This window comes from Castanea sativa, chromosome 4, assembly GCF_040712315.1.
Source record: "Castanea sativa cultivar Marrone di Chiusa Pesio chromosome 4, ASM4071231v1".
Lineage (NCBI taxonomy): Eukaryota > Viridiplantae > Streptophyta > Magnoliopsida > Fagales > Fagaceae > Castanea > Castanea sativa.
The window spans coordinates 14,811,443-14,827,926 of record NC_134016.1 but is presented as its reverse complement, the minus strand read 5'-3'; the positions used below and the strand labels follow the sequence as shown (position 1 = coordinate 14,827,926).

At 33.8% G+C, this 16,484-nt stretch overlaps 1 protein-coding gene across 4 annotated transcripts; it reads right to left on the bottom strand.

The window, feature by feature from the left end:
- Nucleotides 1-651: 651 nt before the first annotated feature.
- Nucleotides 652-14,468, bottom strand: LOC142631588 (E3 ubiquitin-protein ligase RGLG3). 4 transcript variants are annotated; one of them, XM_075805787.1, is made up of 12 exons: nucleotides 14,398-14,468; nucleotides 12,034-12,194; nucleotides 9,281-9,365; nucleotides 9,053-9,193; nucleotides 8,837-8,950; nucleotides 5,612-5,709; nucleotides 5,438-5,517; nucleotides 5,255-5,360; nucleotides 2,556-2,677; nucleotides 2,323-2,473; nucleotides 2,181-2,237; nucleotides 652-1,100 (listed from the first exon to the last, which is right to left on the bottom strand). In XM_075805787.1, the coding sequence occupies exons 1-12, from the start codon at nucleotides 14,441-14,443 to the stop codon at nucleotides 1,017-1,019; spliced, it is 1,245 nt and encodes a 414-aa protein (XP_075661902.1). In that variant the 5' UTR covers nucleotides 14,444-14,468; the 3' UTR covers nucleotides 652-1,016. The 4 variants fall into 4 exon arrangements, with proteins under 4 accessions (XP_075661902.1, XP_075661903.1, XP_075661904.1 ...); XM_075805788.1 differs by lacking the exon at nucleotides 14,398-14,468 and adding an exon at nucleotides 13,281-13,446; XM_075805789.1 differs by lacking the exon at nucleotides 14,398-14,468 and adding an exon at nucleotides 13,281-13,445 and having other exon boundaries at nucleotides 12,034-12,132.
- Between the last annotated feature and the right edge of the window lie 2,016 nt (nucleotides 14,469-16,484).

Genomic DNA, 16,484 nt, shown 5'->3' with positions numbered 1-16,484 from the left:
CACTCTTTTTCTAAGGTTTTCTTTGACACCAAAAAGTGCTCATTACGATGTTAAAGGGGAATATTCCTCAGTTTTAAAATTTAAGGGACATTTGAACATTGCTTAGTTTTTTGATGTTTAAGGACATTCAGCTTAGCCACTTACCAGTTACCACACACTTGCCATTCTCTTCGCCGTGATCAAGCACACAGTCACTGTTCACATTGGACAAATCCATTGTTTTTGATTTCTAGGGTTTTGGCGGATTAGGGTGGATTTGATTGATTGTTTGTTCAAAATGATGCCATGTTGATTATGATGTGGAACTTGAAAATTACTATGTTTTCCTGATGATGATGCTAAAATCGCTTGAACCGACACACAAACACCACAGAACTTGATCGACAACAATTGGTCAAGATACCCCTTCTGGAATTTGGGCAAACCAACCTATGCAGTGCAGTGCTAAAAAGGCCATTACAATGATTGCAACGCACCATGTACAAGTTCAACACAACGTAACACTTAATAGAAAAGAGAATCTTTTCATTTTTTCCCCTAAGAATTAACAATAAGTCTACAACATACACGAATTTTTCAAAAAAAAATTTCCTACTAAGATAACATGTTGTAAATGATAGACAATAAAATGATTTCAATTGTGGGTGAATGTGAAAATCAATAATAACTTGCCATCTCTTATTCTGCAAAAAGAGTTGTGTATGCAACATTACACTCAAATCAATTCAAGCTTCCTTCTCAATAAAAAAAAAAAAAAAAAAAAAAAAGTTAATTCAACCTTTCAATGTAACATTACCAACCAAGAACAATTTAACACGCAAAGTGAACGTGTGGACAAAAATTATGAGGACAATAATTTTCACTGTGTCTGTGTTATGACAAGGATAAATACATGATTTTGTTACAAATTTTATACATCTTAACATGCCACAGATTTATAATAGCACAATGAGAATGTCGCTGTGAGCCTCATGATGTCCTCATTAACTTTCAAGCACTTGGCATTGGGGAAGCAATCAAGTATAGAGTTTCAGGCGTGTTGTTATGGGCTCCCGGCACATAGGGCATGTCGAAATGTTCTCACCACAATTCTTGCAAGTCTTGAACAAGAAAACAAAATGATAAGTATGAGAGGCACATATAGGAAGGCAAGTCAGACTAAGTGAAAAAAAATGAAAAAACACCATTGAGGATCATTCTATTTTGTTGATTGTAGCATTAAACATGCTAGAGTTTGATTTTCGAAGGATTTTGCATGCATAAAATTATTTGCAATATGCAAAGATAATGTATGACCTCTCTTCTCCATTTCATTTATTTACTTATCTGTGTTTTGGTGAAAACGGGGGTTGATTACCTTCTTCATTTTCCCTTCTTTGAACTTTCTTTTCCAGATAAGGAAATAGCATAGAAGAAACATTATGTGACATCCAAATGCTAAGAAACCAAATGTGGTGCCCAAATAAGCTTCAAAAAGTTACAACAGGGTAATCAGAAATGTTTTAATCCCCAACAATGCATTTTGAGTGGTCTTCCGAGAGAGGCACTCTAGGTTTTACCATGAAAAAATAATGATGGGACATTGAAACCGTTACATGAATTGACATTTTCAATATACATTAAATATGTAGCCGATTAACTGCCTATCAATTACTTATCCAACGCTCAAAAGCCATCCATCAATTTACTAATTAAGGAAGCAAGCATAACATCATTGTGAAGCTGAGCAGTCCAAGCAACAAATATATGTGGCATATCTGCAGTTTGTTTGTATACTTTGAGTTGCTCTAGAAAGCAATCTTATGGGGAAAAGAAGAAAAAGGAAAAGAAAAAAGCATTGAAATGGTCCAAAGAGTGCCCCATCTTTGATATTTTTTTATCTAAACATAAAATCCTGGAGAATAAGGGAGGCTTTTGTGAAGACGAAAATAAGTTGCAGCAATACCTAACAATATTTTGATGAACCGTCTTAATGATTCCTTTTTCACTGATCAAGATTAGGTAGTACCCGCTTTATGTTATTGTTATAAAATAGGATAAGCCAGTAGGGTGACAGTGAAAATAACTTCTTTTTTGAAAGGTTTTCTTTGGATTTTTAATCTCGGGTACGACAGTATATCCATCCACTAGACTATATTAGGATATTAATCTAAATGAAAACTCAATTTACTTGAACTTACTGTATGACCACATCCAAAAGCCATGTCCTTAGGATTTGTCAGGCAAATGGGGCAGACCTTGAAAAAGAAAAGACAAATCTCAATACCATTTCTGATTTCAACATAAATGTAAAGACGAAGTATTAAGGGAAAAGGTAATTACTGGTTCCACTGAAGCTGTTGGCTCATCTGTTTTGATGTTTGTCACAAGTGGGATTGATCTGAGTGCATTATATCTGAGTGCATTATCATGATCAATCACTTCCCGTGGCGGCGGAAGAGGTCTTGTACGTGGACCACCTACTATTTCTCTACTGCAAGGTAAAAGTGTTTCATGTTCAGAAAACTTTAAACTGAAATCAAATATTTGCTGAGAACTGCAACTGCTGGCCTTACTTGGCAAGAGTTTGGGTAGCCCTGTACTGAAATGGGATTTCCATGAGGGCAGCAAGTGCAAAGGCTGTTTCCTTCTTTGATGCCTCTGTGTTATCAGACATGATTTTTGTAAAGTTGACAAACTGCAGGAGGGAGTAAAGAAGGGGGGAAAATGGTATCATATTGTTGTCCATTAATTGACAGGGATTATCGAAAATGGAAAGTGATATCCATTATCCATAGAGAGTACTTCATATGGGATGCACAAGGAGTATTTGTTTATAATTTAGTTTTATTTATTTTTGGACATCAATTGTATTTTTATTTTAGGCCCTAGCATTTAATTAGGTTAATTAGAATTTTTATTTAAAGACTAGGGTATTTCTGCCATTCAATAAGTAGGGTTTCCTACACCAATAAGAATGAGGGTTTAGTCCCTATATAAGCAAAAAATTGTACTACTTTTGGAGATGATTTTGATAAATGAAAATTGAAAAGTTTCTCTCAGTTTCTTTGGCCTGGTGCTGACTCCAGCCAACCCCAGGTATTGATTCCTAGTGGTTTTCATGCTTAATGATTACTCCAAGCAAGCCTAAGTGCTGACTCCTAGGTTCCTGTCCTTTTCTTTTCCTGTCTTTCAATTTTACCCTTGAATCGTTCTGGTTGCCTGCATCAGTACTCTGCATAGGAAAATCTTTCAAGGTGTTGGTTTCATACTAGTTAGGATTGAACTAGTAAGAAGTAAGAACAAGCTGACATGAAAATGAACGTCAATCATCCTCTCAATCCTTAAAGAGATTATCCCAAAACAAATTCTTCATTGAGAAAGACTATATGCTAGTCGAATTTCCTCGACCAATCTTGTCACTGTTTAAACTATTATCCATAACAATCAAGCTTTACAGTAACATATATGCAAGGTACAAACATACCATAGATCAGATGCTTAGAAAAAATTTAAGTATATTAAAGCAAGGTGGAAAAAAAATTTCCTGAAGGATGCAGCTAATGTGTTTTGAGAACTTCAGGTATATAGTACTTCTATATATATCTAGATATGTACTACCACATATTGTAAACCATGAGATGAAGAAAAAAGAGAACAGAGTCATTCAGGTCTAGATTTTGTTCTTCTTTTTTTAAAAGATATATTTATAATTTAACAAGGATAGGAAGAAAACAGAGAAGACGTGAAGAAAAATATCATAGATAATGTCAATCTATCCTCATAGCAAAAAAAAAAAAAAAAAACCTTGTTTAGAAAGAATTATATGCCTCTATCTAGTAACTATCCTACAGGAAGGACTCTCTCAAGGTAGCTGACACTTCTTTGGCTACATTGCAATATCTCACTTCTTATCTAAGAACATCTCTGGTTGAATATTTAAATCCCATGGATGACACCAACTTTCTTCAGCTTGAACCTCACATATTATCACTGCTTTCTGAAAATCCCAAACCTAAAGTTCAATGATATTTTTCCGCCTCTATAACCTCTCTTTATTTGGAAGACTAGAGTACGAAATTTTAAAATCTGAAGCAAGGCTAATGCTACTTTCCTTTTCTCAGAAACCAACAAGTAGAAAAAAAAAAGGAGCAAAATGTGTAAGAGAAATGATAGGCATCCAAGAGAGCCAACGATGGTAGGAATGGGGTTAAAGACGGCTTGGGGCGGCAATTTTGGGTTGGGTTGGGGTTCATGGTGGTGGTGATGGCTGCATTTTGATTGGCAGCTGCATGAGGAGGTTTGACAACAAGCAGACGGGGATTTGGCTTGCTTGCCACTGGCAGTGGATTGTGGTTGATTTGAGAGTTTTAGGGGTGTTTGGTAATGCAATTGGGAGTGGTTATAGGAATATTTGATTCATGACCAGCTGGGTTTTGTGCATCATTTTAGAAAATTCTCTAATAATTCTTGATCTTTGTTTCCACAAACCTAGAAGATATTCTGTACTGGCTTTTGCTTTTATGAGAATAATTTGCTCTATTTTGAGTTTTATAATAATGTTAAAAAAAAAAGCTTTTGTGATGATGATTGAACATTGCTAGAGATTCTGGTCCTGTCATGGTGGGAGATCAAGGTTGCAATGGCTGCTTTTCTTCGTGATCATCATCAACTAGTTCATCACATACTAGAGTGGGGATTTTGTTGCTGACTGACCATTCGGTGACATTAATTTTCCCAATCCTATGGAAGATGTTCAAGAAAAATTCCAATTCCAATCAATTTTGACCTTTTTATTTGAATTTCAAGGTTGTAATTTAAAAAAGAAAAAGAAAAAGTGGTGTGTTTGGTTACATTAAAGATGGTGTTTGGGATACTTGGCTTGTTTTATTAGGAATATTCTTTAGAAAAAGGAATATTCCACGTCAAGTTTCAACAACCTACAACCTTTGGGGGGGGGGGGGGGGGAATAGGGGGAAGAGTGTCAATTATTTTGGGAATTTGGAGGAAAATTTCATTCATGGGAAATCAGGTATAAGTGTATAACAAGTCTAGTTTCGTCAAACTTCGGGGCTGTCAGTGTAATTTGCCCTTTTGTTCCACTGTTCCTTTGTGTACTTCCCATGTATTAAGGTTGGAACCCTATCTTGCACTTTTTTAATAAAAATAATTTCTTATTAAAAGAAAAACTTATGTGACTTTATCTAGACTCTGATGAAGTTCAAATGGAAAAGAAAGGTAGAAATAAATATGTAATCAAACATTTACTACATACCTGGAAATTGTCAAATAAGCGCTGGGGGATGTTATCATCAAATTGCTGCATTGCATCCCATGGTCCATCTCCCACTCCAACCAAAATTATTGAGAGAGGATATTGGCTATTTATTAAAATGCCAACGTGAACAAAGCGTAAACACAATGTAACAAACCAGGAATATGAATGGAATTTCATTACCTAGCAGCAACTAAGGAGTTTACAGTTGCTTGTTCTTGTGGACTGAGCCTTCCAGGTGATTTGTCAGAACTCGAGGGAAGCTATGTAAAATCCCAGAACATAAGGAGAAACTTAGAAGAAGTGAACCCTGGATAAGAATAAAATAAAGAATGGGGTAAAACATGTTCCACGAACCTGTCCATCTGCAATAATGACAAGAACATGATATTGCCCATTGTTTTTCTCCACAATGTCAATTGCCGCATCAATTATCGGGGCAAATGAGGTTGGACCTATAAAATAAGGTTAGGAAAAATTATCAAACTCTAATCTATTCATCCCCCCTCCCCCACCACCACAAAAAAGGGAGCACATTTGACTAGCATCCATCATAAAGATCATATCAAAATTTTCACATATATATAGCAATGCATAAGAGTACAAATTTTCATGACAAGCTTATCATGAACACTGGGTTGAAGAATGATGACACTGCTAAATAATCACATGGATAAAAGCAATGGAGGGCAAGATAAATAAAGATACAAAGAAGACAAAAAGGTTACATTTTTGTTAACTCCAATTAATCAAGGAAATGATTAATGAAGCTAACCTTTATTAATTGAGGAAATTGAGGATAAGGCTTAGTTGAGTTGTTTGTAGAAGTAGAGCAACACATGCGCACAAGTGCACACCATGCATGCATGTACACACAGTCATAGTTGTTAATATTGTTGTATACACGATACGTAGTGTAATGAAATAAGTATTGTATCTTAAATATGTATTGACCATTATACTATACAATAAATAGATGCATACATATTGTATGAATTGTATGTATGTGAGTATGGGACAAAACATAGATACGTGGGTTTAAATTGTTTTTTGTTTGGGGGGGGGGGGGTGTGGGGGGTTTATAATTTGTGCTTTGACTTGGGTCTAACAAATCGTTAGACTTGTTTTTAACACAAATTTATTGGTACTTGACAGAGTCAAATAAAACATGTCCCTGAGATTCTCCCTCTCTCTCTCTCTCTCTCTCTCTTCAAAATTTGGATCACACATGTGACACTTTAGTTTTGTATTTGCATTTGCATTTTTTTTTCCATTTTTAATATTGTAGGGAATCTTTCTATGGAAGAGCCTCTTTGAACTAGTATTTAGCCAGTAAAACCTACAAGCAACTAGCTCCACTCGCTAGAACTAGTTGCTGTGTAATCCAAAGGCATTTGCTCTAGAAACTAGATTGAAAAAAGAAAAGAAAAAAAAAGAACAATGTTTTAAAGAAAAAATAATAATTTTTTTTTTTTTTTGTTATCATTGTTATAAGTTTAAGAAACAAGTGCCACGAAGAATTATATAGAAAAAAAGTTATTGAATTAGAAGAACAAAACGATATAGTACATGTTGGAGAGGATGAAGAAGATATCAATAAAGATATAATTTTACAAGATGATGAAAATCCTTATACTATTGACTTGGACTATGGAGATGAAGTTGATTAGGAAAGATGATAAATATGATGAGAGAGAAGATATTATTTTGACATATATATATATATATATATAAATTTGACCAACTTGATTGTGGATGCTATAAATATATTTTTGTTTGATTTATTTGGTTAGCTTTGTTAAAATTGTAAAGTGTAATTTTCAATTATGTTTTGTTGGTTTTAATTCCGTGTCAAATTTGATTGTATTTAGTCAATCATTTCCCTGTATATTTGTGGGATTTAATATAAGGGTTGAGTGTGAGAGATTAGTGAAGAACAGAGCATTTCGTGACTTGCTCGCGATTGGCTCGCAAGTGGACAACTTGTGAAAGGTCATGTAAGGAGCACATGTTGGAAGTTGAAGAGTTAAGTGCCAGGAGGTATCTCGCGACTAGGCCAACTCGTGAGATAACCCGCGAGATGCACTGCCAGCCTGTTAAGTGTGCTTCCTTATTTCTTTACTCACACTATAAAAACTCACATTACCCACGAAATTGCAAGGAGAATCTCATAAAGAAAACCCTAGAAATACACTTGAGAGTTAGACATTTTAAACCCACAATTATCTACACATTTCTCTTAGATTTCCTCTACTCCTACCTCTCCAATTACATATTCTTGAGAGGTTCTTAGTCCAAGCACATACCTCACCCAATTTGAGTGTTGTGAGTTGTTTTGGTGCCTATGGGAAGCATTGGACGAAGCCATTCTTTGGTGGATGCAATTTGGAGTTAATTGCGGGATTCAGATAATTAGTGAAGACAAGACTCGGTGAAGTCCGTTGGGAGTTGGAACTCAGAAGGTTCAAGTACAGTGGGTAGTAGGCTTGGAGGGTCTTTTTGATATTCTTGTAGTCCAACTTTATTCACTAGTAGATTATTTTGGCTTGGAGGGCCGCAAAGAGGTTTTAATGCCGAGTACTTCGGTTTTCCTCTTTGATAACACGTTTTGGTGTTATCCCATGTTTACGTCTCTCTTTCCTTACTTTTTGTGCCTATGCATTAGAGTGTAGTTCTGGTTAATTGCGTTTCATCTACTCTTATTCCGCACTTAATTGAGTAGTTTAAAAGCAATTTAGCCGTAAGTTTAAAATTGGCGGTCTAACAAGCTTTAATGTTTTGCACTATTGAGCTTTCAAAAATGATTACATGAGTGATGATTGAATTAGTCATTAGATGAATGTTTCCAAATATATAATAAACATTCCCAAATTTATAATAAATATACATTTTATACATGTATATCTATAGTTTTTTATAAATTTTATAAAATGTTTGTCTATCTTACTATACACAATATGATATGATAAATATACCATACAAAAACAATTAAAAAATTGATTTATGATACAATTAACGTTTTAACAACTATGCACACAATGAAATTTTGCAATCAAAATTTTTTATTGATCCTAAAAACTAAAAACAATTTGCTTTTCTTCCAACTTAGGAATCATTCATCTCTCATCATCATCAAAAATATTATTTTGTATTAGCCACTAGAAAGTACAACAATCGCAAACTCAAGCAAGAATCCAAATTAGATTCTGATTAGACTTCAATTTTGCACCAATTGTCCTTCTAATTGCCCTATTATTTCATGTAAAGTGACTTTAAATTTTAAATGTTTTCCAATTTTATGTCAAGTGTCCTTCCAATTATACTCTAATTGTATGTAAGCTATATTTATTGGCAAATTCATGTATCGAAAGTTGAAACTTAGAAAATGTAAAAAGGATTAATTCAATATATATCCCTAGTTAACAAAAAAAAAAAACAAAAAAAAAAACAACAATAACAACAACAACAATCTTTTCAGCAAAGGAGATTAAAGGGAAAAAGACCATTATATGAACCACATTCAGCAGCTGATAAGAAAAAGCAGAACATAAATATGAAGGAAGAAGGGAAACTCGTGAAAACCTGACAGCTTTAAGCGTGGAACAATCTCCCTATAACGTGCAAGAGCTTCCTCAAAACCATTACAACATCGGTGATTAGGATAAAAGCTGAATACATTTTGATCATGCGTTGTTGCTACAAAAAAAAAGAAAAGAAGACACTTAGTTAAATTTTTCATGGAATATATGTATTTTTTAATATCTTCTAAAAAAAGCAGAGACATAAATAGATACTAACAATCGCCAAATCCAAAACAAGGTATCAAATTATCTTCATCAAAAGGAGACAAAGTGCGACCGATGATAGAAATTGCTTGCTCATACGGATTAAGTTCGTTGCCAATTGTGTGAAGGCTTTTCCTGCCAAATGAATGCCTACCTACAATTATTGAATGTGGCTTTAATATTCACTTTGGAAATTCATATTATTAACAAATACTTTCATATTTTCGAGAAAGAGAAACACCTGTCCACTCATTGCTCTTTGTGAAGTCAATACCAAGTATCAAATTTGATGATTCAAGACCAGCTTCTCTTAATGCAGAGATTACCTGAAAATTTTAGTGCCACTCCTGGTTACTATGCTTGTTCCATTAAAAGTAAATAATAATTATGATAAATAGCATGCATATATATTGGATAAAATTTAGGTATAGTTTATAGATGTTATCTTAGGTTCCCAATTACATTCAAATACATGACTTTATTGAATTTAATTGTCCTTTGCAAAGAGAATATTATTTGTGTTGCATTGGTCAATGTAGCCATGTGTTCAAATTCAGTTGGTGAACTTAAGGTACAACACTTAAAGAACTGTATCTAAGTTTTTTCCCTATATATATAGCCAAGTCCCATGATTATCTATTTGAAAAGACACACACAGCTGTTATTTAAAAAGGTAATTCCTCTACTGTACTTTTTCTTTATATATGGTTCTATATCTTTTCTATACTTAAAAAACTGTCACTTAAAATATCTAGCACTGTTCATCTTGGAAGATAATAAAATTGCAAATTTTTTAAATTACAAGATATATAATTGAACCAGAGGTAATCTCTTAATATGATGTACATTGTAATACTAATTTCATAACAGTTCTGTGGAAGATTTGAGTCTACAAAGTATTCATCATCATATAGGAGGCGGCATGCTTTTCTCAGCTTCTCAGAGGACTAAATCAAGGACTATATATTATGACTACAATCACTACGCATAGTCTTCACAAAATTTATTTACAGTCTTATCCAGGTTTTTTCCTGTTTTAACTTTCCAGAATTCCAAGTTTCTCTAAATATATCTTCAGGCTCTAAATTACCTATTTAACATATAATGAGATGTGCACCATGAAGATGGACCGTATGGCTATATCTTCTTGAAGACCTTATGATGTTTTTTCTTCCATCAATGTCTCAAGACTCAAACATACTCAAAGAATAGCAGTCCAACCATGCCAATGACCTCTAGCTAAAATGATACCTCCTCTTCATGTAAGAGCAAGGTGGAGAGTGAGGTCGTGGGTTCAAGAACCCTGTTTGCATGTGTAAGTCCAACCACACTAAATGAAGCAGTTCCCTATCACATTACAGAATTTATAGCCAAGCTTAACAAACTCATCAATCAAATGTTTGCAAGATATACGGACCATTCTAACAAATAGAACTTCCAAACAGTTCCAAAGCTTCCCATCCTTAAAGTATCATCCTGAAGCTCAGACCGATCCAATTTCCAGACAAAACCTACTTAAATTGGAAGTGTCATCTTATGACAAAACAATTTTCCATTTCACTGGATAACACATAAGTTTCCCAGATTGTTTACAAATGCCTTTCACATCGACCATTCCTATGCCACTAAAGCAGGGGTCTGATAGAATGCAAGAAATTATTAAGAGGATCAACTTCTTTGTACCAACTGTTTTGTAGCTTAGTTAGACTCATACTCTCTCTTACTGAGTTACTGAGAGCATACTTTCTTTTGAAAACTCTATCACATTGTTGGTTTACAGTATGTTCCTCCAGATGGCTTCACTTCCTACCACCCAATGCTCAGACCGTATATTCTAAAAAGAAAGATTACTAACAGAAGCCCAATTAGTGAAAGAGGATATTGCAAGAAATTAATGATTTCTTATATTGATGACAGCACGAAACTGAAAATTCAGAAGCCTGATTGGTAAAAGAGGATATGGCAAGAAAGTAATGATTTCTTGTATTGATGAAAGCATGGAACTGAAAATTGCTCACCCCTCAGTGTAGTAATCTTAACTGATCAAATTTCTCTAGTGTCATTGGTTAAAAGTAGATTAATTAGGGGTGAATAGTGATAGCATGATGATTACTAAATGCTTTTTAAATGCTTGTTGTGTAGACAAATGGACTAGATCCCGGCAGACGAGCTTTGATTTCTCGTAAAACTCAAAGTGATCTCCCCTATATGGTAACCTCAACCAGAGAGAAAAACCTTCAGGCCTAGGTTTAGTAGAAGTAATCAGTTTAAGGCTTAGTAGGGTCAGGTTCAAAACACAAAAGAAACAAGGAACGATTTTGGTTTTATGGTTTAAACCACTCCAACATGAAACAAGTTGCATTCTGTTAATTACAACAGCAATTGAAATGAATGCAAAGGTGGACTTATTTGATGCTTTTGAGCTAACGCTTGGTTGGTTGTTGGCTTAGTTTGGCAGTAGCCTCTTAGAAAACACCTACATGTGCCTTATAGATTTTGTTGAGTGAACAGGAGAAAGAAAATGTGGACAGACTGCAGAAAATTCAAGAAGTGGGTAGGGTCATTTAAGAAAGAGTAATGCTCATGTTGTTTTTTTATATCCAAATTACAAAATTAATTTCTTCTTTTAAGATAAATTTTGCACAAAAACATAAAATGGAAAACTCTCATAGGTTTTGCCTTATTAATCAAGAAAAGAAGAACCTATATGCATAATTTAGAAGATTTTCAGATGTAAATGGAAAGTCAATATTTGATGATAATTTAGATGACTGCTAACTTCCAAGATGATCATCGCCATTTTATTTGAATTGTATGGTCTCACTTCCTGATGCTCCATGCCGTTCAATTACTAAAGGGGCGCCTTAAATGTCTAGTGAAAATAGATGAATAAAACATGAAAAACATTTTGCTAATAATGCACTGGCATCCAGCAATATTTAAGATTTAATGGCTTCACAAATCCAATCAGCAAGTCTAAGTAGCAGTGAAAACCTGATCCAAAGAGGTGAAATTATCGGCTATATATGGAGTGTGCGGCTGATGTCGATGGTGAGCATCCATTGAACTTCCTGCATAAGAAGGTGGATAATGCTGAAAAGCATTGGGAGGATCATCAGATGTTGATTCCCCATTTCCCATATGTTGATTATCACCTACCGATTTCAAGAAAAATATACCTCAACATAGTGTGCAAATCATAATTTTGTTTCAAATCATTCCATTCTTAAATAAAATCAGAAAATACACAAAAAAAAAAGGGAAATATTGGAACATATATGAGTTATGCGTAAAACCTTCTGTCATGAACTATCTTTTCTGTTATGATTCTAGTGTCTCACATGAATTAAATATAAACTTAACTATGTGTTTATAAGCTCTTGAGCACTCTCTCCTTGCAAGCCGGTTTTCAAGGGTGAGTTTTACCCCTGGGTTTGTAACATTTGGTAGCTCATTGAGTATAACCATCGTGAACAGTATGTTATGATCCTAGTATTCCACATCTTAACCATATGTTTATAAACTCTTGGACACTATCCCCTTACAAGCCCATGAGTTTCACCCCTGAGTTTGTAACATTTATGTTATAATTCTAGTGTCCCACGTGGATTAAGTATAAGTTTAACCATGTATTTATAAACTTTTGGGCATAAATCTTAGTGCCCCACATGGATATAATCTCTTGAGCACCCCCTTCCCTTGCATAACATCTAAATAAATTAGACACAACAAAATTTACTGACTGCATAACACAGGTAACTTGTTTCATATTCAAATACTCAATATTAGGATTCTTAAGTAAGCATAGTTCTCCAACCATATAAGTGCATACCCATTAAAAATAAATAGTAGCACTTGAAAGTTCTATGTTTTGCAATCAAAGAGAGCATTTATTTTTTTATATAAAAAAAAGGAGAGCATTTGTTGATAGACTAATGCAATATACAACATACATATATTAGAATTCTTGGTTTTCAACGGTGGTCCATGTCCAAATTGAAACAGAATACCAAAAGTTTGTTAATTTCCCAGAAAATATATCTACACACCTTTCCACAATATCAAATTCAATACCCACAATTTCAAAAAGAACAAAAAAGGCACAACAGAGTTCATATATCTAGTTTTGATTGCAATTCATTGTAGTCAAACCAAGAAGACTGTAAGAAGAAGAAGAATAACTGAAATTACAAAGCTAGAATATGAAAAGAGAAACAGAGAGGGAGAGAGAGTCTGATTACCTGTAACACTAAAAATGAAGATGAAGAAGAAAAGAGATTCAAAGTTATTCACAGTTTTGTACAGCTAGATAGAACTAGCTCTTTATAAAAAAATAAAAAAATAAAAGGTGACTTTTGGGGTTGACGTTGCTCATCTTGGAAAAGTTGCTTACTTTTTTTCTATCCATCGTGGATTCGGCTTGGGTTTATATGATTGATGTGTTGGGCTGGCTGTTCTGTTGTGTTGAGCTCTATTCATATTATAGCGTGCGTGCACATGCTAGTTGGACTTTCAACTCTGTCCAGCCATACCCATAATCTAATCTTTAACGGTAAAAGCATCTACTATTTTCACGTGGGTTCACATCACTCCCATGTGCTCATACCGAACTTCGCAATTACTGTGACTCGTTGACTGGTTTCGGCCACTTGAAGGATCAAGGAGCCCATTATCTTTTGGGTTAATCGCATTTCACCTCTCTCATTAGTCATTACACACACGCATACACACAAAACATTTCCCACATCACTATGGGTTACAATTAAATCCCTCAAATTTTAAATGTCCTAAAGAATTGGAAACTATCAAATTATCCATTGTTTAATGTTTTTAATAAATTCGGTTAAATTCATTTTTTTTCTTTTAATAGTAAGGGGTAATTTGCTAATTTTTAATACTTACAATGGATATGGCTCGATTTTAAATTCTAGAATGGATTGAAGTGTACCTCGTAGTTAATTAATTGATATTTTTTATAATATTTTTTTTTTAAAAAAGTTAGTGCATTGTATATATTAGAATGCCCAATAAACCCTTCATAAGCACAAAGATACCATTTTTTCTAAATAGATCAAACTGAGTTAAAAAAAAAATGTTAAGATTTATTAGGATCAAATGCCCTTTTTTTTTTTTTAAACAAATACATCTTGAACCCGATTTCTTAATTTGAATAGTGAGAATAATCATAAAATATGTGAATCATTATCTTAGTTCCTAAAGAGGAAGAATAATTAGCAAAAGTATGACAACAATTCTAAAAATCATCATTTAAAGTTTAAAAAAAAAAACACTTAATAAACCATTTTCAATTCATAACCTAATTATAATTATAAATTGAAGTAGAGAAAGAAAACTTACGAAGGGAGTTGACGGTTGCTTGTTGGTCAAGATGACGGATGACCATGGAAGCGGCGACGGAACAGCTTAGGATCACGACTCTCAAGAGATGAAAATTAAGTAAAAAATAAAAAACTGAGGAAGAAGAATTATTTATAGGACAAAGGGGTGCGGTATACGAAGTGACGCTTCTAATTAGAAACGAGGCCAATCCGCAAGTGTCATGTGTCACTTAGCATTCATTATAAAAACTACCTACCCCACTAATGACACAATCAATGCCCATAAAAACCTTTATTACCTCAAGACCCTTCAGGAATAGCTGAAAAAACTATGGAGTATGAGGCAGCTGATAAGGGTATTTCTGTAATAAGATCAATGTCCTTAAATGATAGTGCTCGTCGAGGAAAAGGTACCATACCGACAAAAGCTAATGGCCTTAAAAGAATTGTCGACCCTAAAGGAACCGTCGGTCTCAAAAGAATCTGTCTGAGACCTTGTACCCTACACCAGCAAGAGGCTGATGGCTACATGAACAGATCCATATGAAGTTAATGGGTGCATCTCCCTACCAGGCCGACGGATGACCCTGATAGACGGAGAAGCATACCGACGGGTCCTACGTGGCCTTATGTAATCTACACACACATTCTTATATGGAAACATCTTGTGCACCACACATAAAGACCCTACCACGCAATTTTCACCTTCCTAGAATGGGGAGTATCCGCAAGATCTTGATGGCATTAACTCCACCTTCTCCCTATAAGAAAAATCCCTATATTCCTGGGATCTAGGTCTCCTCCACATCACTATATAAGCAACATGCCTCCTTTTCCAGGTACGCAAAAAATCCATAACTCTCTCACTATAGAGTTCTTGGAGATTTCTCATTCATTGACTTAACTTTCGGAGGATCTTTGGCCAGTACTTCACCGGTACCTTTTGTTTGGTTCTTGTTTTCTTATTCTCTAGGTACCCATCGGTGCGATCAAGAGCTATAAATTAACTGGCGATTTTCATGCATCATCAACACTGCTTTTATAGTATTCATGATTAACCTCGCAAATTTGAAGATAAATTATCAATGTTTGAGTTTGAGTTTAAGTTGGACTTATTAGAAAGATAGAGTTTCACTCCCTATTAAGTTTGGACTAAACAAAAATAATTTTGTTTAAAAAGAATGATAATGATGAGTTTGGGTTTAAGTTGGACTTGTTAGAAAAATAGAGTTTCACTCATTATTAAGTTTAGACTAAACAAAAATAATTTTATTTTAAAAAAATGATAATAATGTGGCAAGCTCTGAAGAGGTCAATAAAAATCCCTAACTCGTGCCATGCATGGAAAAATTATTGACTTTGAAGAAAAAAAATCCAACAATGAGTAATTAGACATTTTGCCAGTATTTTTTTTTTAAATGAAGAAATATTTAACTTCTATACTTTTTCATAGTTTAGAAGTGTAATATTGAACGTTATTGAGTTGTAGATACATAGTTACCGATACCTACAAAGTAATTTACAATTCTTAAATTAAAATAATAAAGCAAAACTCTCAATAGTTATATATACACACACATACTCAAAACTAAAATAAACTGCAAATATATAAACAAAGACCATGATATGAGGAAGAGACACCAAGTTTTAAATTTGAGTAGCAATATGATTTTCTTGTAGTAATAACAATATAGACAATTCAAAACATGGAACAATATCAAAATTTTAATACCTAATTCCATTATCTTTTATGTTAAATCCAAACAAATAATTAATTGAAATTAATCCAAATACTCAAAAGAAAATCAGTTCTAAACATAACAAAAAAATAAGATAGAAAGAAAATCTCAGACACATATGAAAGCAAATAAAAAATTCGAAATAAAAGATAAAATTAATTAATAACAATATATATATATATAAACAAATGTCCACATATGTTGAATTGAAATTTTATTAATAATAGCAATATAAACAATTCGACATAAAATTCATTAATCAAAGAAGAAAGTTGAATTAGATTGCTTGTGTTTTTTTTTTTAACATTAGTCTTTTTTTTTTTAATCCTAAAGTGAAGTTAAGTTTAGGGTTTTGGGGTGGTAATTG

Coding starts and splice junctions, on each gene's coding strand:
- LOC142631588 (XM_075805786.1), bottom strand. CDS start 13,155: ATGAACTCTGTTGTGCCTTTTTTGTTCTTTTTGAAATTGTGGGTATTG. Junction 12,195..13,088: donor GAATTTGATATTGTGGAAAG/GTGTGTAGATAT, acceptor TGAAATCGGTAG/GTGATAATCAACATATGGGA. Junction 2,474..2,555: donor GCTACCCAAACTCTTGCCAA/GTAAGGCCAGCA, acceptor TTTACCTTGCAG/TAGAGAAATAGTAGGTGGTC.